The sequence below is a fragment of the Perna viridis genome, chromosome 4 (assembly GCF_037379345.1).
Source record: "Perna viridis isolate PV_CMFRI_1.1 ecotype Kerala chromosome 4, ASM3737934v1, whole genome shotgun sequence".
Lineage (NCBI taxonomy): Eukaryota > Metazoa > Mollusca > Bivalvia > Mytilida > Mytilidae > Perna > Perna viridis.
Genome location: NC_142448.1, coordinates 52,388,073 through 52,414,512, shown reverse-complemented (window position 1 = coordinate 52,414,512; position 26,440 = coordinate 52,388,073). Strand labels below are relative to the sequence as shown.

Here is a 26,440-nt window from a genome sequence, read left to right as displayed (position 1 = left end):
ATATAAAGTCAAGTGCGGGGTAGAGAAACGAGGAAAGGAAAACTATGACACGTTGAATAAATCAGTTTTCATGGCGCAGATGGATACACCATAACGACCCTCGAGAGTTCATGATGACGACCATAAAACTTAAGTAGTGATGACTTCAATCTTGTAGCAACATAACCCTGTTCCAAAAGCTTATTTGTTAGAATTCTAGCGCGATATAAAAAGAATGCGTAAAGGAGAAGGAGGTGTGCCAGCCTGGTTCTCCAGAAAAAGGGTGGTGGTGCTAGGACATTATTTACGATTTTTACTGATTTTTACATATGAAAATGACAAATTTTCCAATAAAAAGGACAAACGGAATTTCCATTGATTTATTTTACCGGCTAAACCAAATTTATGTTGCTTTATATTTAGCCTGTTTAGTTCATAAAGGGCTTCACCCAGCCCTATCAATCAAACTTTTTATAGTATTAGATGGCCACATAATATTGCTAGTATTTCTTCTCCAACAGATTCTAATTTAGTGAAAAATATTCTTGAAGGCGCAAAGAGGCGTTTATCAGTTTCGATAAAGAAAAAAGAGCCTATCACTCCAGAGATTCTATCTAAAATGTACGATAAAATGTTTTGTGATTAAAATTTATATATACAACGTACCATTTGTGCCTGTTTATTAGCATATTCCCGATTTTTACGAGTTTCCGAATTGTTAAACATTCAATCATGTGATATTCTATTTTTTCAAAGTTATATGTCCGTTTTTATACAGAAGAGTAAGACCGATATATACAGATACGGCGGTAGAATATTATTGTTAGAACCGGATATAAATTGTGCCTTATAAAAAATTTAGAAATTTATTTAGAATGGAATTTATTTAGAATAACTATTCATTTGTTCCGTAATTTTACGAAATGTAAAGATCATTTCATTTTCCGAAAGGGTAATAAGCCGCTTTCGTATACTAGAATGACTATTCATAGAAGCCTTTTCACCGTTTGTTACAAACATTAAATCTTATGGGTTACACAGTTTACGTACCGGTGGAGCTACCGCAGTTTGTACTTTTGGAATATCCGATAGACTTCTTAAAAGACATGGAAGGTGGAAGTCCGAAACTGCAAAAGACGGCTACGTGAAAGACACTTGCTTGGAAGAATAATCAAGTGAATCAGGGTTGTAGCGGTAATCAAAAGAATGTAATGGAGGGACAATGACCAGACAAGGAAAACAAACAAACACAACAAAAACATGACTTAACTAAAATCAAACATACAAAGTAACAAAAGCAAATGAACAACTCGGACTCCACTAAAAACTGGGAGCATGGACCAGGTGCACCGGTAGAATAAGCATCCTCTGCTTTTCTAGAAACACCCGCCGAGTTACTCATATAAAGTCAAGTGCGGGGTAGAGAAACGAGGAAAGGAAAACTATGACACGTTGAATAAATCAGTTTTCATGGCGCAGATGGATACACCATAACGACCCTCGAGAGTTCATGATGACGACCATAAAACTTAAGTAGTGATGACTTCAATCTTGTAGCAACATAACCCTGTTCCAAAAGCTTATTTGTTAGAATTCTAGCGCGATATAAAAAGAATGCGTAAAGGAGAAGGAGGTGTGCCAGCCTGGTTCTCCAAAAAAAAGGGTGGTGGTGCTAGGACATTATTTACGATTTTTACTGATTTTTACATATGAAAATGACTAATTTTCCAATAAAAAGGACACCGGGGTGCCAACCCCATGCACCCTCCCTTGGATCCGCCACTGTTGTATATTTGGCTCAGGTATAGAACAGTTCACACGAAACATGACTCAAGAACCACTGCACGGACACGCCAAACACATAATAAGTTGCATGCCTTGAATAAACCTGCCATATTTCTCAAAATCACGTGACCTTATTGACTATTCAATAGTTTTTGACACACACCGTGAACACGTGTATAAGTTTACATAATGTTGTTTTGGGGTTAAGACCTATTTAACGATGAAAGCGATGGAAATTAAATAATCAAACAGGAACATATCAGGTGAGTTAATTTAATGTTTTTTACGGAGACCGACTTCCATGCATTATTCTATTTCATATGTATACATGCAATATGTATTATATATTTTATGTGGTGTTGTGTTTACCTGTAGTTTATTGATCGGACCCTACTAAAGCTTCAGTATCGGACTGTTTTTTGAATTGACCGTTTTTTTAATGTTGACAAGTCTAAGCTTAAGCAAAATATCGACGTACCAATTACGAATGAATCATTATACAGAATAAAAAGCATGAAGCTATTGTAAATATGGAAAGCTGGAGGTGCATTTTTGGTGAGGAACCGAAATATCGGTAGAAATACCGAAGTGGCATAAATAGGACAATACTTGTCATCTAATTCCAAGTACATGGCCGAAACTTAGAAACAAGAAGCAATAAGACGATCTACATTCGATGTGTAAACAACGAAATGAAATACAATTACACCAGAAGAATAAGACATAACACAAAAAAGTTAAAAACAAAAAACAAAAATAGCAATTAATAACAAGTTTACATTCAAGCATACATGACTTACACAAGTATGTCGTAATTGTTTAAAGTTTTCTTGTCAGTGCAATCTTGTACGGCATTTAAGATTTATGACATTTAGAAGTAATTGAATGCTCACCGCGTTTTTTATTGGATATTTTTTTTACGTTTGCACGGAGTTGTAGGGTTAAAGGTGGTGTTCATACACATTGTAACTTAGAACTTTTAAATGCCTTGCTGTAGTACACTGCTCATGTGTATGGCTAATTTCCATAATATATGGAATGCAACGCACACTATTCGACTACTCTTATACTACACTACACGACAGAACACTTCTAACTGTTCGTTTCATTATGTTACTAAGCACATGTATTACATGAACATTTTGCGTGACTTTACAAGTTCATTAAGAAATGTCGGCACATAGACACTTGTGCATGGAATACTAGTATCCCATTCTTATTTTTACAAAGCTTTCCCTTTTCTGCTTTATTGTGTATGGTTGGCCGTTATTCTGTTACATCGACCTAAAACAAAAACAAAAACAAAAACATAAACAAAAAATAATAATTATAATAATAAAAATACTCACAATATACAATATACATGCATCAATGTAGATAATGCGATTTTCTATTACATGTACCCACCTCCAATTGTGATGCCGAAAGAACCAGTTGTAGATTAGATAAAGTCCGGTAAACACGATAGAAAGCGCAAAAATCACAGACCTTATTCCCCTTTTCAAATGAAACTTCTGGTATCTTATAGAACTCGTTAATATTTGTTCTTGTGGATATGAAAAACATGGTAGATAACGAATGAAGCCTGAGCTCAATGATATCAATTTCCGTTTCGATATAAGGTCTACCAATAAATATAATTTGACCAGGTAAGCAAGAAAATCAGCTACGGTAACCAATGTATGACAGGATCAACAGTGCACTGCTATAATTTTACACCATATGTGTACATATGATTTTAAAGTAGCAGTGTTTGTTAGAATTATGCAAATTCTGTAAACTGTGATACACATAAAAAATGCTACATATTTTTATTTTTGTTATAAAGTTGCTTTTCAGTTCTATATGATGAAATGTATAATTATTCATTCCGATCTGCCCGCCCCTAGGAGATAATCCACATGAGAAATCCAATAATTTATATTGTACATGTATTCTAGCGTCATTTACGGAGTTATCTCACTTAATTTTGAATTCTACACTACGTTCTATATAATATTTATCTCCTATGAATAATGGTTATATGAAAAGCCACATGCCGTTATTTTCTGTTTACTATGACATTTAAAAAAAAGAAGAAAAAATATGTATGATCACATTTTGCATGATTCGTATGTTGAGTACTACTAAAAGTATGGTTTCTTTTAAAATTAAGCAGATGTTAATTCATTGTCTGTTGATATTCAACCTGAACTTACTAAACAATACTCAGTCTGACACAATCATTTTTTGATATCATCAGTCGCGTCTTAGGCATTTTTTAAAATTATACTTTATGTCAATTTGCTGAATTTTGATTGGTTCAATACAAGGGTAATATTCTGCTCTATCACAAGGCTCAGAAGGTGATACTTTTTTTGTCTAATACCCTGTCGTGAAAAGCCGTAGACTTGTTCCGGTAAGAATTAGGTACCAGTTCAATCTTATTCAGTTTTGCCTTTGAAAAAGAAATCCATATCAATAACTGATATTACATCGATTGATAGACGTATTTATTTTTTTTCGACGCAGTCGGTTTAGTTTCGCTTTTTACCCTTTGACCTTTAAGACGCTCTTCCAAGGAAACGCAAGTCACCTGATCGAAATTCTGTTTCCCGATTGGCCAAATACTGATATCTTAGTGGCGTTCGAAAAAAAAAAACTGCATCGGAAATTAAAATTTCCGTGTCATGTGTTATTTCCTGAATGCAATGTAGAAAATTTTAAGTAAAAAGAACAAATTTTACTGCTTCGCTATCTTTTTTTAAAAAACAATTACTTGTTTACTTATGATGCCAACCATACTACGATTCTGTTTTATTGTCAAATTCAAAAGCGATCGTGGTTGGAACTGTAAAGAAAGTGTTCAAATGAGAATTTTTCATTGTTGACCTTTTTTGTTTTTGTTTTGTTTTTTTTTTGTTTGATAATTCTACCTCGTAGAGACCAATTGTAACAGTGGATGAAATAATTATATACAAGAAACAGAAATATAAAAAAAGAACAAGAACAAGAACAAACAAGCACAAAAACAAACCAAAAACAAAAAACAAAAAAACAAAAAACAAAAAAAAAAACAAAAAAACAAAAAGAAACAAAAATAAAAACATACACAAACCTTCTTATTGACATTTATGTGAGCAGGAAAAAAGCCCGCCGCTGATACACTGAATAAAGGTCACAAAAAGGGGCGTGATCCATGGTTGACGTTCACAGTTTCAAATTAATGCAAACTTGAATGAAAATAAAACAATTTTATTGAATAAAATAATGAAAAAATACAAACATATATAACTAATTGTTAGGGCTTTAATTCTTTGAAAAAAGAATGAAAATGGAACATTCAGTATAATAAATAACACATAGTTTAGAGGGTGATAGAGAGTTTGTTACTCCTTGAAATACGCCTCGGGATGACAACGATTTTCTCGGGGTAACAAAATGCTCTTTCACCCTTTTAGCTAATATATGTTATTTATATAATTTCAAAGATATGTATGAACCATTTATTGTATATTTTTGTATAATCTTAGGTGGTGCTGCATTTAAACGCAAATGTGAGTAAATCCTAAATAATTCGATGACTTTAGTTCGTAGCTACCTGACCATGTTTTCATTCCGATTATCTCGACATGTAGCTGTTGTCCTCACTAGACAGTCGACCGAGTCACAAATTTGTCGGCAGGTTTCATCAACAGTCGTTGGTTGCGAATCGGCAGTTTCGGACGATGTGAAGTCGTTCAGCGATGTGCCGGGGCCATCCGGATTACGAGATTTGCCCTACTTGGGAACTGTGTTTCTGTTTAAACCTTTCAGTAAGTATAATACCTCGATCTTAACCATGGAATCTTTTCGAATATAACGTTTCTAGTACAAGCACATGCAACTTCAATTCTCTTAATTCTCTCTTATAAACTTATTCAATCATGTAGTTTCGAAAATCAACCAAAATTCTGTTTACTTGCATTGTCTGTTCATTCAATTATCTGATTTTCTACATTTTAGGGCTCCTTAAACTTGTAGTTTCAATTTCGAACGATATCAATTCTCATGCGATAAACCAGATTTTTATTTCTTCATAGCAAAATACTCACCACACGATATCAACGATATGGCGAATGATTTTGCCCATGAATATGGCGATATTTTCAAAATGAGGTTTGGAAAGAACCACATGGTATACGTTAATCACCCGGATTATGCCAAGACAGTATTACAGGCCAACTACGAGATGCACAATCGGATAAGCTTAGATCTCACTTTAGTGGCCGCTAACCGGCTTAAAAGGCCTCAAGGGATGCTTATGCTGTAAGTTACAGTCTTTGAATAAGCGTGCCTATTGTCTTTTTCTGTCAAGTTGAACTTCACCTCGAGAAAGTGACAAAAGATAAAATCTTTCACAGTGGCGGATCCAGAGTTTAAGGTAAAGGGGGGGGGGCAAAACATATTCTTGACAGGATCAATGATGAGGAGCACGAAGTGAATGTTTTTCATGTAATAACACACACAAATTTTCAACAATTTATTTTTTTAAGGCCCCCCCCCCGGGCACCCTTGGATTCGCCACAATTTCAATAGACCCTTTGTGCTTAATATTCACTTCCGCGAGGTCTGGCTTGGGTAGAACAGAGAATTTTCCTCGGGGAAGTGTATTTTTATCATGCTTACCAATTGATAAGTATTTAGTTAAATTCCAGCAGCTCTAGCGAATGATTTTTTTTATCATATATACTTACAAGCGAATGCTTTTAATAGACAGTGTTAACGGAATGTCAGGGCTTAAAACTTGTACTATTGTCTCAGGGAGAAAGATATTTTAACTTTATACTTTTCACTCTTCATTACATTTAAACTTTTTTTATACAACTCTAGCAAAGGTGAAGAATGGTCACAGAGGAGAAAACCTGCCCAAGAGAAACTTTTACGTCCAGCCGTTGTTACGAGTTATGTTCCTTTGATAGAGAAAGTTACTAATGATCTGACGAAAAAGATTAAGGCCGAGCCTGTAGTAGAAGATCTTCTGTGGACAATGACAAATTATGCTATCGAAAGTAAGTGGAATAACATTTCATATACACGTACACGACAGCAAGAGCAAATTTTCCGACAGTGTGAAAAATAACTTAAGTTGGGCCAGCGAACAAGTGCAATTTGTTTTTAATTTTTTAACGAAACTTGTTCTCTTATTTCTTTTAATATACGACAGTTCAAATTCTCTAAGAAAAAAAAAACACCTAGCGGTTTATTTTTAACCTTTGCCAAGAGTAAAGGCACAAGTATTTATGTTACATGTACCAACGGGACCAGTCGAATTGAGGATACCAGCTGGCACTGTAAATTAGCTACGCATTTTTTGGTAGGCTTCATTGTTGTCTATGACACGTCATCGAATTATCATAAGAAGGAATTTTATTGTTTTGGTTGCATATACTTAACAAAACGTCTTTATCCAAAGCCTATAATTTAATTATAAAATACAGCAGATCCAGACTTTTTAAAGGGGAGATGGATCGTCCACAAGAGTGTTCCAGGGTTTTATTTCCGCAATTTTGCCCAAAGGTTTCATGAAATAAACACATTTTTCGAACAAAAAATAGTTGGGCTCCATGATTGGACTTTTGATCAGTATATGAACACTTGCTGTTGAAATGTACATGCATGTATGTAACTGATTAGATCGGCAGATACTTATATCATGGTTATGGTGAGCGATTCAGTTGAATTTATTATTTTCGACTTACGCTTCATAATGCTTCTGGCAGGGTAGGACAGAACTTTCCCCTCGTTGTATTGTTTACAAATTTACAATTTCAATCGTTTTTCAACTGAATTCATTAATGAAAACAGAAATATTAGAAAAAAAATTATTAAGTTTTAAGTTTTACGAATCTATTTTTTAATAATGCAAACGTCCTCAATTTTCCAACTTGTTCATTATCTAACTTCTTCATTCATTGGTCGTGCTAGCTCTTGAAATTTCTATCAACAATGCATCGTTTTGTTAATAACATTAGTCTATTCATTCCTATCAATATTCAATATGTACCTAACGAATGCAGTGTTTTCACATATTTCTGCAGGTGTTGGTATGCTGTGTTTTAACAGAAGACTTGGGTGTTTAGAGGCAGGCAGAGACGGTTCGAATGAAGTAGCTGATTTCCTTCGGGACGCATTTGACTTGATCCAAAAATCTATGTTTATGCCGCTGAAGTTGTTTATGTACTTCCGAACGCCATTTTATAAACGTTATGAGAGAGAAATTATAAAATTTTTCGAGTAAGAAATATTGGTTATTGTAATGTATTGTAATCATTTATCGCTGTGCTATTCTCTATTTTGTTCTATTTTTCATATGATAAAATTTTAAGTAATGTTCCTTTATAGTAGAACTGGATAATAACCTTTTTTTCAGTTACATATACAGAATCAAATTTCTCGTTTGGAAAATAGAATTGCGTTACATTGACAAAATTGATATACATATATGTTTTAGGTTTTGCAGATGCACTTTAAGCAAAATGATATAGTGACAATTCGAAAGAAGTATTTTTATTTTCACAGGCGCAAGACAATAAAATGGTAATCGATAAACTTATTATTAATCTAAATAACTACTACAATCGAAGAACAAAACAAAAAGAAAGCAGACCAAATAAAATAAAATAAAAACCTTACCATCAATAGAAATTAAAAAAAAATAATACCCCCCCCCAAAAAAAAAAAAAAAAAAAAAAACCAAAACAAAACAAAACAAAACAAAACAAACAAACAAACAAACAAACAAAAAGAAAAGAAAAACACTGTGATTCCCTTATTATTAAGTCTTTCAATGGTTTACATTACGATTTCTTATTTCTGTATTATTCGGCTTTTAAGGTTTGTAAATAATGAAATCGTGACTCAAAGGCAGAATTTAAAACAATATGAGAAGGAGGGAAAATTGGATGAATACCTAGAGAAGGAACCAAACTTCATGTACTCCTTACTTGCTGATGACAGAATGACGGACGACGAGGTCAATGCTGTTATAAGTGATTTGATAGGAGCTGGAATCGATTCGGTGGGTACATGTATATTCCATAGTGTAAATCAAGCCAAAGGTTCGATTCAGTTGGAAGCATATTCGATCTACATTATTGACTGTCTGAAATGGTAGTGAGCCATAAGCTAGGAGTCTGAGAGCGTAATATTCGACCCTAAACTAAAAGTATGGTCTGATATAATATAAACCATTTCGCGGTAAGTCGATGAGCATGCACGAGGAAGAGGTTGGGTTGAACAAAGGAATTTTCATCGCAAAAGTCTATATTGAGAATACCCCGCGCATGCACATCGACTATTTAACACTTATTTCGACCTTGACCCATGGTTGAGATCGGACATTAGTGTCATCAACGATCATATGCCAAACCTCGATTTGACTAAATTTTAGTTTTTTTTATATATGTTGAATAATTTTATAAATCGACGTCACTGTTCCAATGCAGAACTAAACACTCTAGATAGTCAGGTTCGGAACATAAAAAAGTGGCAAGTCTTGTGTTGACGACACGTATTTCAACCACAAAATGTTGATTTTCTAACTTTACATAACATGTGGTACAGATTTTTTCAACTGATACAGGTAGTTCGATTCATTAAATATAACGAGAATGGAAATGGCGAATGAATCAAAGAGACAACAACCCAAACGGGGTTGAAAAAAATATGGAAAATGTCAGTTCGAGGCCACACATGGATTTTCAATGAACAATAATGAAATCCTCACACCACAGGGCAGGATGCTGCTGACCCCGAAACAAAATTACACAGTGGTACAGTGAAACGGTTGCCCCAATATACACCAGGAAAACAAAAGTGAACTGAAAGTGAATACGAAACAATATATACAGTCTAGAAATTCTTAACTTGGAACAGACGCAAACAATGCGGCGGGGTAAAGTACTTTAGTGATCACATTAGTCAAATACAATTTGTCAAGTTGGGCGCAAGAACCGTAGGCATTTTTATTATACTGACTCAGAGAGAAAAACAATGGTATGTATGCTATAGATAATAAATATAGTCTCAAATATATCATAATATTATACCTTTGTTCTGGAGTTAAATTTCATATTTTCGAAATACGAAATGCCCAACGATAAAATGTGAAATAATGCATGTTTATTTTGATATTTTACAGACAGCTAACACACTAGTATTTTTGTTAGCAAAACTGGCAATGAACCCAGAAAAGCAAACGAAACTTTATGAAGAAATCCAGCGTGTGGTTGGTGATAGTGAAGTATTGACGAAAGAACACATCGCTAAGATGTCTTATCTCAAAGCATGCTTAAGGGAATCTCACAGGTATTCACAAACAGAATGGAACTTGGAAATGTATTTCATTTACATAAATGTTTTAATTAACTTTTATTTCGGCCACTATGGAAACGGCATGTTCTAATAGCCATAAAATCTTATTTAAACCACCATTTCACTTTGAAATACCTGTACTGTGGAGCATGGTGGCTTCTTTCATGTTTCCGATTTATCCTTAATTTTTCCCGTTTCAACCTTTTGCTATACCTCTTCCCGATTTGTGATGACGGGTTCGGTAATTTTGGTATAATTTTTCTTAATTACAGGATGACGTTTCCTGTATCATTTGGGGCAATACGGCTCCCAGAGTCCGACTTAGTCGTCGGAGGTTACGCCATCCCAAAGCATGTAAGCATGAATAATGTGTTGATGTACTAGCCAGTCTGGGTCAGCTGTGCTCGAGAGTAAAAGTTTAGCTCTGACGGTTTTGTGCTGGAAAATAAAGGTTGAGCTCAGTCGGGTTAGCGGTTGAGAATAAAGCTCAGTTGCGTTTTGAGCTTACTTTAATTTGAGAGGTCTATGGTTCGAATACCATTGTTACAAACGTAGAATTTTTCACTGTAGAACGGGGCTAGTTTTGTTAATTCATTTGTACCGTAGTCACATTCTCTTCCGTGGAGAGATAATTTTGGGATAGATGGGTAAAAGTAATCCCGCATGAAATTTTTGTTTCCATTGCCCATTGATCTTCCATTTATCTCATTACATAAAAGCTCTTGCTTGTTGTAATGAATTATATCGACAAATAAAATTAGAGCCGGATTTCCTGGCATAGTTTCTAAAACTTTAAAAGCATGTGTGTAATGTGTTACTTTTTTCTATACATTTTAGACTCACATCGCCATTAACAACCGTTCTATGTGTATGGACGAAAGATTCTTTACAAAACCCAAGGAGTTTTTACCAGAACGATGGCTACGGTCAACGACTGGCGAATTAGCAAAGAGCAAAGAGTTTCCATTTGCTCACAAGCCCTTTGGTTATGGTCCTAGATCTTGTTTGGGTCAAAGATTTGCCGAAACGGAGATTTTTATTGGAATATCTAAGGTTTGTTTTTTAGTTAAATTATTTTCCCATTTCCTAAGTTATTTGACCCCAAACAAAAATAAAATTGTAAATATAGAATAAATCCAAATAGAACGTCGAAATCAAACTTTTTGTCAAACAAACACATTTGCGTTTTTACTTCATTGCTTGCAATACGGATCATATCCACTGACCAACGGTTTTATACTCTTGCGGAACATTTAATTGAAAAATGTAATTCACAAAAATCAACGAGTTTCAGATAGGTTACATTATTGATTCTTGAGCTAAAATTCTGAGGACGAAGTGAATATATAGATGTATTTAAAAGTCTTCAGGGGCGTAGCCAGACTTTCTTTGAAGTGGAAGCCCAAATTTGGCAAAGGGTCTAGAGGACCACTAGGTCCCAGTGTTTAAGCGTTTGAGATTCATAAAAGTTAGTAAAAAATCATGATGAAAACGGCCTTACTGCCAGATAATTTTGTGGAAAATGTTTTGTTTTTTATATTGTAATACTAGCATTGACCGTGATTAGGATATAATTCAAATGAATAAATTGTCTTCCCCAATTTGATGTGTTGTATTTTGTATGGTTTTTAAATGCCAAATCCCTTCAGGACCCGCGTATGGAATTTTTATATCACAACTCAGACGTTGTGTCTGAGTTTGCTGTAACTACGCAGACTTTTTGTACCGCGCTGGACCACTTTTACAATAAGGCTTCTAGAACAGGGTTATGTTGCAGATTGAAGTGGTTTTATGGTCGTCATCCAGAATTCATCGATCCTGATTCTGCGATAGTACCCGGAGTCTATATGTGTTTCTTCTATGAGGTCTTATTGTTTTATTTGTTTTCTTCAAGCTCTTATAATTACTTTGAGTTTGTATTTTATGTATATGCAATTAAGTACAAGCAAATAGGTAACGTTGACATTTGACGTCTTAGGGGTCCAGTCTTTATATTAGCTGACTTGTTGCCCTGAATTTAAACACCATCTGTATTCATCATTATTATCGTGAAAGCCCCATTTGAAACGACACAGGTCCACATAGTGTGTACATTGTATGCCATTTTTAGACAAACTCAATCTGTCTTGAACTTTGACAAATTGAAATCATTTAAAAGACGTCTTTATATTACCTTCATGAAAATGGGATTCAGAGTATCTTAAAAGAGCCCATGTCTTTTCTTTGACAAATCGAAATCATTTAAAAGACGTCTTTATATTACCTTCATGAAAATGGGATTCAGAGTATCTTAAAAGAGCCCATGTCTTTCCTTTGACAAATCGAAATCATTTAAAAGACGTCTTTATATTACCTTCATGAAAATGGGATTCAGAGTATCTTAAAAGAGCCCATGTCTTTTCTTTGACAAATCGAAATCATTTAAAAGACGTCTTTATATTACCTTCATGAAAATGGGATTCAGAGTATCTTAAAAGAGCCCATGTCTTTACTCAGTAAGGACAAAGTAAATCAAGAAACAACATAGAAACCCTCGTCACTTATAAATTACCTCACCACTTCTTTTCTTCCCTATCCTCTTTTTTTATCTTATCTAATTTTATTACTATTTTTTATTTTTGGCAAAATGCTGTGGAAGCTCAGGCTTCCGAGCTTCCGCCTAGTTACACGCCTGGTCTTCTTTCACCATCTCCAATCTCTTGCCGCTTTTTGTAGATATCTTGATGGTTCTTGTCACTTGCTTACGCTTGATGACACATCTTGTTGCTGATTATTGAGACCAGTATTAGTGTTCTGCAAGACCTACTTTTATTGCATGTAAACGAAAAAAAAATTAAATAAATATTGAAGACCATATAACGAAAATATCGAATAAATTTTGTATGGCAAGCTCTGATAGATGTGACTTCCTTGCAGACTCGTCCTCTATATAATACCACAGGCTAACTATAATCTCTCATTTTTTATACATGCTCAAAATGCAGTGTATGTGATGCAGTTCACTTACTCTGTCACTGAAGATGGAAGGTTTAGTTTGATATTATCTAAAAAAATGAAGTTAAAAAATTCAAAACATTTTGTTATAGCAAACTCTGACATGCACGTAAACTTTTAGTAATATCCAGTCCTGATGTGTTCTTGTCATTTTTCCTTTTCAATAGAAATATGCCCTTTGAATGACAGATGATCGTTGGAGGAATTCATTTCATATCCTGGGAAATTAAGTGCACGATAAATACTGAATCAGAGAGTGCAATTTTTTTCTGTAAAAATAATTTTTCTGTACTTTTGTGAAATTTTAACCGAAAAAAAAATCGTTTCAATTTTTAACGTTTTCATTGTATTTTTTTCAGATTATTCAAAAGTTCGAAATCGCAATGCCACCAAATGCAACAGATATTAAAACAACTTTAAGGATATTTACTACGCCAACTGATCCTGTAACAATGACTTTCAAGGAAAGAAATCAATAAGACAAACAACAAACTGTCAAATAGATTGTAACTGTAACATCATTGCATTGTCTGTATACATGTATTCTGAAGATCTTCATATTAACAGTTTCAACTCCATGTTCAATTGTGGCACACACGATGATACGGGATCAATAGTAATGCCAATACGCATTCAGTTTAGCAATATAAGGACATACCTGAGGGTATCCGCGTATCAAGGTATCCGCGTATCAACGTCTCCTGTTTCAACCACCCCCTCCACTAATTTAAAGTTATTACTACAGAGGACAAAAAAAAATCGGATATGAAGAGGGACTATATTAATCCTGGTTAGGTCATATTATTAACATCACCAGAAAGGGATCATATCTCCTGTAATTATAATATTCGTTGTTGACGGGTGACACTAGTACAGCAGGAGAGACTCAATCTTGAGTTTTCACAAATTTCATCCCCAAAAAAGTTTAGGGGGCTTTTAGTTCTATTTACTTCTCATCTACTGTTAAATGGTGGATTTGTACCGGCAGGTGTATGCTGGATACGATAATTGCTTATTCATTTATTTAGTATTTTGTTTTCTTTTGAGGCAATGTGACATTTTATAGTGTTACTGAAATTGTTTCATTAATGTGCATAATGTATTTTAAAATACATAGAACTGTATTTTTTTGTCGTGAAAAGAATTGTATACATTGTACACAAATTGAATCTGAAAAAAAAAATGGTAAAATTTCTTTTGCAGTACACTTAGAAATAACTGTTCTTTACATGGTTTAGTACATTATTACTTTTTTTATTGAATGACATTTACAATTTGTAATGCATTAACCGGTTCAGTAATGAGGTGGTTCCTAAGAATTGTGTTTAGGTCCAGTTAACATGACACAATGAGAAAAAAAGTCTTCATCAATTATACATATTTTAAGTTTAATATCTATTGACCACAGTTGATATTTTATCAAAGCTACAAATCATATTTTTTTATGCGGACAAATGACCAGTACATAAACAAAAAGTAAAGCTAATCAATAAGTTTAAACTTTAATGTATTTACATGTTCTAGGTCAAACAAAACATAACAATAGAAGAAGAACGAATATTGTAAAACGTAACAAATGCACCAGCGTATTTAAAAAATCAAAGTATATTCTGTCAGAGATCACCACATGGTCTTCAATAAGTGTAAACACACCTTTAAGTAAGCTCTGGAAGGCCCAATCAGCAAAGTGAACGATGACAATCTTCGGAATAAAGCTTGCAAGCAATATAACGACACAAAGACACATTAATGACTAACATCTCCTGACTTGGACAGGCGCTTGTCTGCGGTGGGGTTAAACTAGTTATATAAGGCATTAGCCATCCCCCTTTAATGTAAGGTCTAAAATGAACTAAAACACACAAACACACCATATAATTAATTCGATGATACATTCAATACCTCAACATAAATGATTATTCAGTGGCGGATGCAGGGGGTTGGCACCACTCCTCTTTTTTATCGGAAAAATTGTCATTCTCAGTGTAAAATTGACAAAAATGGCAAATAATGTCCTAGCATCCTTCCCATTTTCCGAGGAACCCCGGCTGGAACCCCTCCTTTTCAAAGTGTCTTGATCCACCCCTGATCATTGATTATTTCGGTATATTACAGATACTTAATGATACAAAACGTGATATGATTTACTTGTAAAATTTGAAAGTTTGGCATATTACATATTACATGTAACAACAATATTTCTTACCTTGTATTTTACAATGATTTGGACATTACTGTACCCTGATTTTTTTTAATTTGCTTTTCAGGAAACTACTTGATTCTATTTTTATAACTACTGCTCTTTGCAAGTGGTATATAGTGATCATGTTGTCCGTCCATCTGTTCGAACGAGAAACAATATTAACAGCATAATTTCTTACCATGTACAATGATTTGGACATGACTATACCCTGATTTTTTCTTTATTTGCTACTTAGGAAACTACTTGACTACTTGATTCCATTTTTATACCAACTTTTCTTTGCAAGTGGTACATAGTGATCATGCTGTCCGTCCATCTGTTCGTTTGTCTACAGTACTTATCACAGCCACTTGATATTACGACATGTATTTCATATATGGGGTGAGTCATATCATAACAAACCGAAGCGTGTACAATGGTACAATTCAAATACGTCAAGATCCAAATACATGACCAGTACAAACACAATGCAGCGGTCCGAATAAAATATATTACAAATAAAAACTGAAGATCAGGAAAAAAGACATCAGGTAAGCTTTGCGTACAGTACTTGGCTGTACTATTTATAAAGTGTTACAATAATTCTTGTTTGTCAAGTTCGAAGGAAAACGATTGTTCGAACAGATTATCAAATCAAAAACGGGATAAGGTGCATTGGACAAATTGATTGAGCGATTGACTATTAAATCTATGCAATTCAATTAAATCGAATTCTTGCGTACATATGACATGCAGAGTGTTCCGGGTGTATATATGACATTCACACTGGTACATGTGTACTTATGACATTCACAGTTGTACACGTGTACATATGCCAGTCACACTGGTACATGTGTACATGTTATTCAACGCTGGTACATGTGTACATATGGTATTCAACGCTGGTACATGTGTGCATATGATATTCATAGTGTTACGTATGTACAAATGATATTTACATTGTTACATATTGTATTTGCAGGGTATGTTGACTACTGAAGTACAGTGGAAAAATGAAAATAAGAATCATGCACATTAAGATAAAAAAGCGACACAAGGTATAATATCTGAAATGCACTTTAAATAAACAATCTCCTGCAAATTAGATAGTTTTCTAATATAACATTGAAAATTTTAAGACTTTCATTAATTTAATATCCGTTACAGGACATAAACCACACTCAAGTAATCAATCTATCTACCGATCAATTAAAGTGAAGATGTCTTTCGAAGAAAATACATTGCCGCACAGGTGATGGACTGACAGGAACGTTCCTTCGTTTTTTCGACAAAAGCCTGATTCCTATAGAGACGTGTAGGTAAATAGTTACACCAATCAAACTACTGGTTCAAAATAAATAGGTCTTGTCTCATTGGTTTCTTCTTGTATGCTACTTGAACTAGTAATTGGCTGTGCAACAGCATAGATATTATTTAATCTGGGTGCTGTCGGCATTCGTCGATCGAGTTCCTGCGTAGTTTCTCCCTCAACAACGATAGGTCTTGCCAATTCGTAATTAGATCGATGATCACGTTGAAACCGGTACTGAGACTGTTGTAATGGTCTAAGACCAATGCTTTCCGGATTAACCAGCAATGACCTAGTATTTGCCGCAGATCGGCCTATAGGGTTAGGGGTTTCATACACATGTTCAACTTCAGCTTCTGAATGTGGTCTTTTCCCTGTGGAAAAAATCGTTGACTTCAAAGAGAAACGTGATAATCTTTGCATTACTTTTTTTCTCTTTGTTTTCTTTTTTGTTTTTAATTTCCCCTCCAACTGTTCATCGTTTCCTGACACAGACGGCTCTTCTGAACAATTTGAATCATGCAATATGAGGTCCGGTGGATTTTGTGGCGTCTTTGTAAAGGTTGCACTCCTGTGAATTGAGGGGTGGTTTACAACACTCAATCCTCTTCCAGGAGTCAACACTGAGGTTCCTTCTTGACTCTTTGGTTGGTATCTATAATTTTTCCATTGTTCTTTTTCCCCCATTACTTCCGGTTTACAGGTAGGTTTGTCATATACGAATCGACGGACATCTATTTCTGTTTCTTCGTAGGGTTCTTGGCAGTGAGTTTTTTTAGGATTAAAAATTCCGGTGCTACGTAATTTTTTCATCAAGTATCTAGCCGTCCGGGTGGATTCTTTTGTTTCGTCATCTGATTCTGGATCATTGGACCAAGGATCTGCATAGTTTGCGCCGTCGTTTTCATCTTTACTTTTGTCATCCGAGTTAACCTTTTTGCCCCAAGGTTTTGCATAATTGGGGTCCTTAAACTCATTGATAGGGATGTCATAACACCGAGATTTATTTTTTACTTCGTCATTGAAGGCTTCCGTTCTAGATTTTAACTTTTTAAAGCTGTCTGTCAGTTCGTCCTTTTGTTTTGGTGTTAACTTTAGTGACTGATAACTAGAAGAAGGCCTCGTGGATTTAGACTTTGACGTCTCAGTTGTGGAATACATCTTGCATTGATCATACACGTGATGTTCATGCGCCATTTTCCTTCTTTCAGAAGTGTTCTTTTTATGGAAGACGGCCTTTTGTAAATTAGGATCAAGATATATTGGAAGATTATCATGTTTTGTATTATCTAAACATTTATCATGACCTTTTTTATTGCTTCCATCTGATATGTCCTGATTTTGTTTCGTAAGTTTGTACCTAAAATGAAGACTATGGCCATAACTAGTTTTATATTTCTCATTCCGTCATGTGCATACATACTTGACATTTCACTGAGTAAAATAAATAACTATTTTTACCACAGTGTTTATTCTTTGAAATATCAAATACCGTTAACCATAATCCAAAATGTTTTATACTGTATTACAAATAAAACAGTCCATAAGAGTAAGTTATTATCTAAATAAAGGCAATTCGTGAGCTAACGTGCTACGACAAAAAAGAAAGAAAACAAAAACACAAAACAAAACAAAAACAAAACAAAACAATACATAAACAAAAAGAAAAAAAAACTCACCACTGTTGACGTAGTTGAAACAAACAGACCAATAGAATCAGTATGCTTATTACAGAGACAAGAATTGTCAAAGCTTAAAAAGAAAAAAAATTACATATAGAAATGATAATTAAGGGTTTTATTTTGACGTTATTAAAGGTAATTTATACATTTATTTCTTATATTTCTGTTTTTGCATGTGCTTAGAATATTGTGGTTAGAGAAGTTATTCCTGAATCATATATGAATCATAATTCATTTGCTAGATAAATCTCTATAAAATGAAGCATTACTTCTTTAAGGCATAATTTGTAGCAACACAGACAGCAGAAGGAATGAATTAAGGAAAAAGGAGTTTCCAGGCTGTTTTTTTCAATTGTCCCCCAAAATACATGAAATAGAACAAATTGAAAAAGGATGGGGTTTTAAACCGGTTAAATGGTTGACGTGATGTCACGTAATTAATTTAATCACTGCTGTCATTTGAGAAGCACTTACCCATGCAATATAAACCACATTTAAAGGTCTGTTCATCGTTCAATCCTTTCATAGCTTCAGATATTTCAGAATTGTCATTAATGGTTTCCAAATCAGTTCTCATTGTCGTTTGCACAGTTGTTTCTAAATCGACATTATTGGTTGTTGATGTGTGCATCGTCAATTTTAATTTGTTCCTTGTCACATCAGTCTTCGAAATTTTAACAGTGGTTGCTGTATATTGTCTGCTTTTCTCACTCGTCGTAATTCGTTTTAATGTCGACGTCGAAGGTGTCGTTTCCGTGGCAGGTACTGCATTTGCTAATAAAAAAAGCCCAACTTATTCAGCTGTTGAAGCAACATGGTTTAAAGACAATTCAACTTTGAAGGAGTTGTCAAGGGAACCAAGATTCTAGAGGAAATAAAAAGAATGTAGTCCAGGGACAAAGACCAAACATGGAAAAAAACACAACCAAGAACATATAATAAATACAATAATACATACAAAGTAACAAAAGTAAATGAGCAACTCGGATTCCACTAAAAACTGGGAGCATGGACCAGGTGCACCGGATGAGTAAGTGTCCTCTGCTTGTCCAGAAACATCGGCGGAGAATAAAACAAAAAGTCCAAAAGTATAGATAAGAATTTGCATTTATCAAAATAGGAACATTGTTTTGCTAAGATGTTTGTTCATTACAATGCTTTCATGATGAAGGTTGCATTTACCCTATGACCTTAAGGACGCCCTTCTATGAAAACGAAAATCACCTGATCGCAATTATGCTTCTCGATTGGCCAAATGCTGCTAATTAGTGACGTTCGAAAAACGGTATCGAAAATTTGAAATTACGTTCGAAAAAAATGTGTTGTTTTCTTGAAAGAAACGTAGAAACTTAGAACTAAATTTTACTGCGTCTTTTTTTAGAAGATAGTACTTCTTATTTAGCGCGTTTGCTATTTGTACCTTTCGAAGATCTGAATGTTCCAACCCAATATTTCGTGGCGTTATTAATGTTTGGACATTTGATTTCACCATAAGCATATAGTCTACTAAATCCGTTTTCGCACAAAAGTTTCGCCTCGTAAAATGATCTTCGTTCAGAAGGCCCTGCAATAACATTCAGAAGACAATTATAAAGACAAAATCAGTTCTATTTTCATGCATAAAACTTACATCCCAGATTTGTTATGGTCAACTCAATCAGTACTACGAAAATTGAATTATAAAAAAGTGTAATGTGTCTTCATTTCGTTATATGACAATTTAGTTTATTTTGAAAGAGTGCCATCGTAATGTTCCTGTGAATTTTATTACTTTTGTTGTCGGGGCCTTTCAGAGTTTACTTGAAGGTGTGTTTACACTTATTGAAGACCTTTTGATAATACGGTTATACGATGGTGCATTTGTTTTGTTTCACAATATCTGTTTTTTTTTCGTACAATTGTTTCAAAATTAAAATAAGTAAATATAGACGTAATTGACGATAATCATCGTTAATAAAAATCACTTCCACATAAAGTATATCCGCTATTTCAAACGTTTACACAACTGCCATTCTCGGTAATAGACTACGTCTATTAATGCAAAATAGTGCAGAAGATCGTAAACACGTTCGCGAATTTGAAATGACGGTACTCGTGCCTTTTGGAAGTTTTAAAATAGTCTACAAGTTAGCGAAATTATATGTAGAAAATTAGAAAACGGTTATCTTTGGAAGAGATTGTGTTTTTCAGGTGCACCTACTTGTTTTTAAGCAAGCATATTGAAGTCTCGTACTGCATTCCACTGATTCGTGTAAAACTGTGTGATTAAAACACCGAACAGCAAGACAGTCAGACGATCCATTGAGTATCAAATCTGAAACATTACAATTAAAACAAGCTTTATTTCTTAAAAGGGGATTCTTTGAATAAGTTTTTCTTTGACACTTAAAAATAAAAATAAATCTTTTTTTTCTAAAGAAAACTTTGAGAAACAATACTGAGACCAAAGCCCAAGTTATCAAATACCAAGACAGAAAAAGAAACGGCTTGCACTTAATGGCATGTCCTGATTGATTGCTTATAAAGTTAATAATGGTGTACAAAACCAACTTTCATAAGTCAAAAGTGAAATAGAAATCAGAATTAAAGAAATAAAAAGACAAGTTTACCAGGGTGCCTTTCGTACACGCTTCCTGAATTCCCATCTTCTGAACCACAATACATTTTCTTTGAAAAATCTGGACATTTTGCAAAACAGCTGTTCCGAGGAAATTTATTATAAACGACATCATTAAAGCAATAGCAAGTACTATTCTGAAATGAGGGTTAATAATGATAAAATCTATGCAGTAGTAAAAAAAGAAAATCCGTTCAACAAATGTGAATGTCAGGGTAAAGTGTAAGACTACCGCAATGGTCCTGACTGGGTAAAGGAATTCTAAAACGAAAGATGAGTTACACCAGACTTCATTATTTCCGATATATTTAAACACATACAAATGAGCAGCATAAAATTGCCACCAGTAAAAATCTGTAAAATCAGTAGTCAAAACAGTACAGAATATATGAATAATAAATAAGTGAAAATAAAATACAAATATATATATATATATATATATATATATATATATATAAATCCAAACCACGAGTTTTAAAAAGAGACATGTAAAACAAACATTATTATTATGTTTTAGGAAAATTTGGCATTCCTTAAATTGAATATGGTTTATCAATTAAAACTTGTGTGTATGTCCTGTGTCTATCTGATATTATTCGATATTACCAGCATCGGTGGTTGCAAGAATGATTCCATTGTAAGCGACGAACTAGAATTTATGTACAGAATTAAGAAATAAATCACGGAAACTCCCTTTTATCATTGTTTTACTACGGGCTGGCTATTTATGTCGCATTGGTTTTATCCCGAGCGATAGCAGTGGATAAATATTTAATCACAATCCTAATTGAATAATCATAAGAACATAAAACAAACATCAATTTATGTCTGCCGTACGTTTTGTAAGACAATCATGTGAAACATATCAAATACAATGTCTTAGGACTAAAGAATCCACTCATGAAAAATAGCATATCGATATTAAATGTTTATAAGTACGATTTGTTTGATAAGATTTAGAATTTTTTTTATAGAAAAGTCTTTACTTGCTAAGCCTATATAGTGTTCTAAAAACAACTGGTTATGCCTTAGTAAAAAAATGATGTGTATTGTAATTTGTTTGGATTAAAAGAACCTAGTAAAAATAGTGTTATATATTAGTCTGTTTCGAATAGCATATGGAAAATTTTTTTTTGTAGAATTCAACTATTTCGCTATACTTGTACGCTGTACAATAGCTGCAGCCTGCCCTGTAGTGAGAGGGTTTCCTCGTCCTTTATTGAAGACTACTGAATGCCATTAAGCTGACATTTTTTCTTATCCCAGTAAGGTTAACGTCTCTCTGACATATTCACAATATCAATTCTCTATTATTCAAATAAACTGTCTCGACTAATCTCATCTATCCGAACATTAAATTCGACTCGTATGTGAAATTTCACACAAAAATTGACATGTCACCTATTTTCTTTATTTGCAAGATTCTTAGGTCAAGCAGTGCTTAAAGAAATACAGGTTTATCAAAGCCAGAGTTTAATAGTCAGAAAAAAAACTTTCATAAAGATTAAAAAACCTTTGCAATTATACATATAACTAGATAATCCAAAAACAATTGAATAATAAGTCGCAATTTTACAAGACGAATCTTTCTATTTTGTTGTAGCTTTACATACTTACCACCAACGCGAAACGCTTATAACTCTTACAGTATTTTGAACAAAGACTTGGTTGATTTGACAATATCTCATGACGTTTCATTTTAGTATTATCGTTTTTCAAACCCCCGAAGCAACCTAGAAAAAAATGTTCGAATCAAGGAATATATTTATATGCAAATACAATTTATTAGAAGAACAGTGTCGTTAAGAGTTTGTTTAGTCCCAAAGATATATGTAATTTGGTAACTTTCTTGTAAAGAAAAATAAATTACAACATTCGCAAATGTCGTTTAAAACAAACAAATACTTCTATATAGTAACACACATTTTTTCTTAAGTGAAAAGGTGGACTGAAACAGCCAAATTCGACCCAAAAATTTGGTTTGTTCTTCATCGAACGATTTGATTATAATAAACAAGAAAAATTGTAAACCCGTTTCTATGAAAACCAGTTTTCTTCACCGTGATGAAATGACGTAATTATGATGTCATTACATTGAGTTTTCTTTTTGGAAATGGAGAAATTTCATAGAAAATATCCAGATTTATTTTAATTGTTAGATAAAGGTAAATTCCGCTTTCTCCCAAAAACAAACTATTTTCATGTAATGTATTTCATAAGTACATACACCATCTAACAAAATAAAATTTTGATGGAAGGGTATGGAGGCATCAAATTTTAGTAATAATACATTGCATGTTGCAATTTTATCAAATATCAAATCAATTTTGATTGTGTCATTTGTCAAATTTATTTCTGAATTTTTTAAATCAAGTCTAGAAACAATAAAATTTGTCTATTAGAAAGTAAAACGCGTACATATTTAGACTATGGATTAATTCAATATCACTAAGCATTTTAAGCATTTGTTTAGTTCTGTTGGATATTTTGACCGTTTAATTAGCTCAACTTTATCGAAAGGAAAACTTTTCATATAACAATACATTTATACTGTGCATTGAAAATATTTGGAGATTTTGCGATTTGGTAAAATAAAAGTAATTTCAATTGTTGCAACTTTCTGTAAAATCTCTCATCAGTAATGCTGGTCATGTTTGTAATGTTTATCTACAGTAATGCTGGTCATGTTTGTAATATTTATCTACAGTAATGCTGGTCACATGTGTATAATGTTTATCTAATAATGAAACTCTGAACAAGTTTAACTATTGTTCTTAGAATTCACATATGTTGTAAGTTTCACTTTTTCTTACAATGACATACCACGATATGAAATCCAATCTGTCTTTGAACCAGATATATGCACACCTAGTAAAAACAAATATCAATTAATGTAATAGGATGGTATATTTATTTTATCTATATAAAGTATTCTTTTCTTTGCAATTCAAGAAAGTATACAATTCTATAAAAAATCTTTTTTTTTAAATTCGTGGTGTACCGTCTTTGTTTGTTAATAGCTATATATTTATTAAGAGATGATACTTACAATGAAAACAAACACACACAAACCAAGACAAAAAAATAAATCTAATCCTTTCCATTTTAATTTGATATTATCGTTCTAATACAACACAAGGAAATTATTGTGTAATTAATGAAATTTGATCAAAATCTATTTCCTAGTGCACTTTGCGTATGATGTATAAGCTATGATCCCATTGCCCTCGTTTTTATTTCAGGAAATACTTTATAAGTGTTAAAGGATATACTTGACATTGCGGAAGATGACTCCATGCAGAGTCCTATGGGATTACATAGGGGAATTAATAATATAACGCTTATGGGAAAATATAACAAAAGTTTTTTTATTACAAAAACGAGATTTAAGTATTATATACGAATGTAAAAAAAATGACAAATGTGAATCATATGAACAATTCAAATGTTGATAAGCTGTACACATATATCAAGGGTATCTTTTCACCAGTAACATTACAATCAAACACAAAGAAAAATCTAAATCTAAGAATAATGCATGCGATTATCACGAAGTTACTGCACAACCATGGAATTGCAATGTACTTTAGAGCAAAACACTAAATTCTGTTCATTCTAAGAAAGTGATTAAAATGCTCCCTACCTTCCAACCAATGAGCGATAATGAAATTTCTGCGAGGTTTTCTTCCACTTTACATTTCAAAGACTTCTCCATATTTCATGTGAGAAACCTATTTTAACTGTTTCTCTACTCTTTATGATAGACTAACACACTTGCAAAATCTGGAATTATTTCAAAAAATTTTGAGAACGAGATAAGTAGTTAAAACCACTAATTACTGAACGAAATTCTACCAATTTCAAATTAAGAGTACAGATCGATGTAAGAACAAGGAATTCGAAGGACTTATACAGTCATAATAGTTTAAAGGACCTTTGGAATTCATTGCGTGGTTTATAGTGCGGATCTTGCCAATCTTTGTAAAAATCGAGCAGTGGGTAAAAACATGATATGAAAAAAGAAACATTTAAAAAGTTTTAAGGGAGATAACTCGGTCTAAAACATCATTTTTCTTGCATTCTATTGAAAAATTTCTTAGCAAATCCAGTGATGTAGAGATCAAATAATCATATTTTTCAAAAAGAGAAAGCAGTATTTCGTGGAATTATATTGCCAGATCGGTGGGGTTTTGACATGCATATTTTTGATTTTTTCCATTATGACTGATTCTTAAAAAAACTAACACTTAAGACAGATTTGTTAATTGGAATATTATTTAAATTACATTTCAATATATTTTGTCATTTACGGCCCTATACAACAAGTTAAAAAGTTTTCTATCTCAGTTCTACCTTGCGTGCAAATTATATTTCCTACGTATTTGATGAATAAACAATAAGAAATTGCGCATTCTGACAAAAACAAAATCTTTATTACAATTCAACTACGTTTTTATGCAAACTCATTGGGTTTGCTTGTACCAAAGCTAAGTGATATGTATACAAAAATTTCACTTGATATAATTTGTCCGTGTCAAAGTTATAGCTTCCTTTGCGATATATATGATAAACGAGCATCATTCTGAGATGAAAAAAAAAATAGTTGTCATATTAATCCATTGTATGATGCTACCGTTTAGTAGGGAAAAGTTGGGATTTTCGTATCGATAATTCTATTATAAGGGTGAATTTCAACATGCAACACATTACTCATTCAATGAGAATGGTACGATGACCAGAGCTGAAAAATCTTCCAAAAATCTACATGTGGAAGCAGTATTGCTAAAAGTATGGACCAGATAAAACTGATGAAGTGTTATATGAATGAATACCGACATGTTCTTATAACCCAGTATATATTATTCTTTACTTTTTTATAAAGAGTTATCAACGCAACCAAGATTCTAGCGAAAATATAAAAAAGAAATGTAATTATGGGACAATTTCCAGAACATAAAAATACCCAAAATAATGCATACAAACTAAAAAAAAGGAAATGAGCATCTCGGACTCTACTAAAACTGGAGCATGGACCAGGTACACCGGTAGTATACGCGTCCTCTGCTTTTCTAGAAATATTCAAATTATAGTACTGATAATTGTCGGTTTATTGGAAATTACATGCGATTGGCTATTAGGGATATGCTTTAGTAGGGATGACTGCACTGGCTCTTATTATATTTCTGAGACATGCCATTTAATACGATAACAAAAAAATCATTTATGGATCCAAAATCAAAGAAAGCTGTCTTCTATAAACAGTAAATCTATGAAAGAAGGTAAACGTAACATGCACATCACGTGATAAACGTGAAGTGTATTGAATAAATGAGACGTCCATTCAATTCTCGAGGTTTACAGCAAAACAAAAAAAAACAAAAACAAAAAAATAATAAACAGACAGCTTCAATAAATTTCAATCTAGACGTCTTTATTGACGATGCTGAAAAGCATACATCTGCTGATTGTAGTGACTATGAAAAAGTTATTTTCATGCTCACTTGGTGTTAACAATCCCCTTATACGGCAAAAGTGAACACGTATAATGGTCCAGGTTT

General features: G+C 33.3%; 2 protein-coding genes and 1 pseudogene across 7 annotated transcripts; 2 read left to right on the top strand and 1 right to left on the bottom strand.

Moving 5' to 3' along the window:
- The first annotated feature begins 441 nt into the window (after positions 1–441).
- LOC148620507 (uncharacterized) lies at positions 442–1,150 on the top strand (annotated as a pseudogene).
- A 739-nt stretch (positions 1,151–1,889) lies between these two features.
- On the top strand, positions 1,890–14,216 carry LOC148620506 (cytochrome P450 27C1-like). 3 transcript variants are annotated; one of them, XM_088581419.1, is made up of 10 exons: positions 1,890–2,027; positions 5,277–5,558; positions 5,826–6,051; positions 6,616–6,794; positions 7,824–8,019; positions 8,620–8,803; positions 9,926–10,092; positions 10,371–10,452; positions 10,936–11,151; positions 13,452–14,216. In XM_088581419.1, the coding sequence occupies exons 2-10, from the start codon at positions 5,324–5,326 to the stop codon at positions 13,569–13,571; spliced, it is 1,605 nt and encodes a 534-aa protein (XP_088437545.1). In that variant the 5' UTR covers positions 1,890–2,027; positions 5,277–5,323; the 3' UTR covers positions 13,572–14,216. The 3 variants fall into 3 exon arrangements, 2 of the variants coding, with proteins under 2 accessions (XP_088437545.1, XP_088437546.1); XM_088581420.1 differs by having other exon boundaries at positions 1,913–2,027; positions 5,334–5,558; XR_015921821.1 differs by lacking the exon at positions 10,371–10,452.
- A 366-nt stretch (positions 14,217–14,582) lies between these two features.
- On the bottom strand, positions 14,583–24,652 carry LOC148620505 (uncharacterized). Of its 4 annotated transcripts, none has more exons than XM_088581417.1 (9): positions 24,526–24,652; positions 23,706–23,750; positions 22,500–22,615; positions 20,875–21,019; positions 20,466–20,579; positions 19,686–19,838; positions 18,740–19,039; positions 18,263–18,335; positions 14,583–17,943 (listed from the first exon to the last, which is right to left on the bottom strand). In XM_088581417.1, the coding sequence occupies exons 3-9, from the start codon at positions 22,578–22,580 to the stop codon at positions 16,611–16,613; spliced, it is 2,199 nt and encodes a 732-aa protein (XP_088437543.1). In that variant the 5' UTR covers positions 22,581–22,615; positions 23,706–23,750; positions 24,526–24,652; the 3' UTR covers positions 14,583–16,610. The 4 variants fall into 4 exon arrangements, with proteins under 4 accessions (XP_088437543.1, XP_088437540.1, XP_088437541.1 ...); XM_088581414.1 differs by lacking the exon at positions 24,526–24,652 and adding an exon at positions 23,932–24,097; XM_088581415.1 differs by lacking the exon at positions 24,526–24,652 and adding an exon at positions 23,932–24,097 and having other exon boundaries at positions 19,686–19,829.
- Positions 24,653–26,440: the final 1,788 nt, after the last annotated feature.

Bases quoted from the DNA above. Each gene is read 5' to 3' on its own strand.
- LOC148620505 (XM_088581414.1), bottom strand. From the start codon at position 23,986: ATGGAAAGGATTAGATTTATTTTTTTGTCTTGGTTTGTGTGTGTTTGT. The intron at 22,616-23,705 runs GTATGTCATTGT...ATTTTTTTCTAG, and splicing joins AGATTGGATTTCATATCGTG to GTTGCTTCGGGGGTTTGAAA. The intron at 19,040-19,685 runs GTACAAATAGCA...TTTTTTTATTAG, and splicing joins AACATTCAGATCTTCGAAAG to CAAATGCAGTACCTGCCACG.
- LOC148620506 (XM_088581419.1), top strand. From the start codon at position 5,324: ATGACTTTAGTTCGTAGCTACCTGACCATGTTTTCATTCCGATTATCT. The intron at 8,020-8,619 runs GTAAGAAATATT...TCGGCTTTTAAG, and splicing joins GAAATTATAAAATTTTTCGA to GTTTGTAAATAATGAAATCG. The intron at 10,093-10,370 runs GTATTCACAAAC...TCTTAATTACAG, and splicing joins TGCTTAAGGGAATCTCACAG to GATGACGTTTCCTGTATCAT.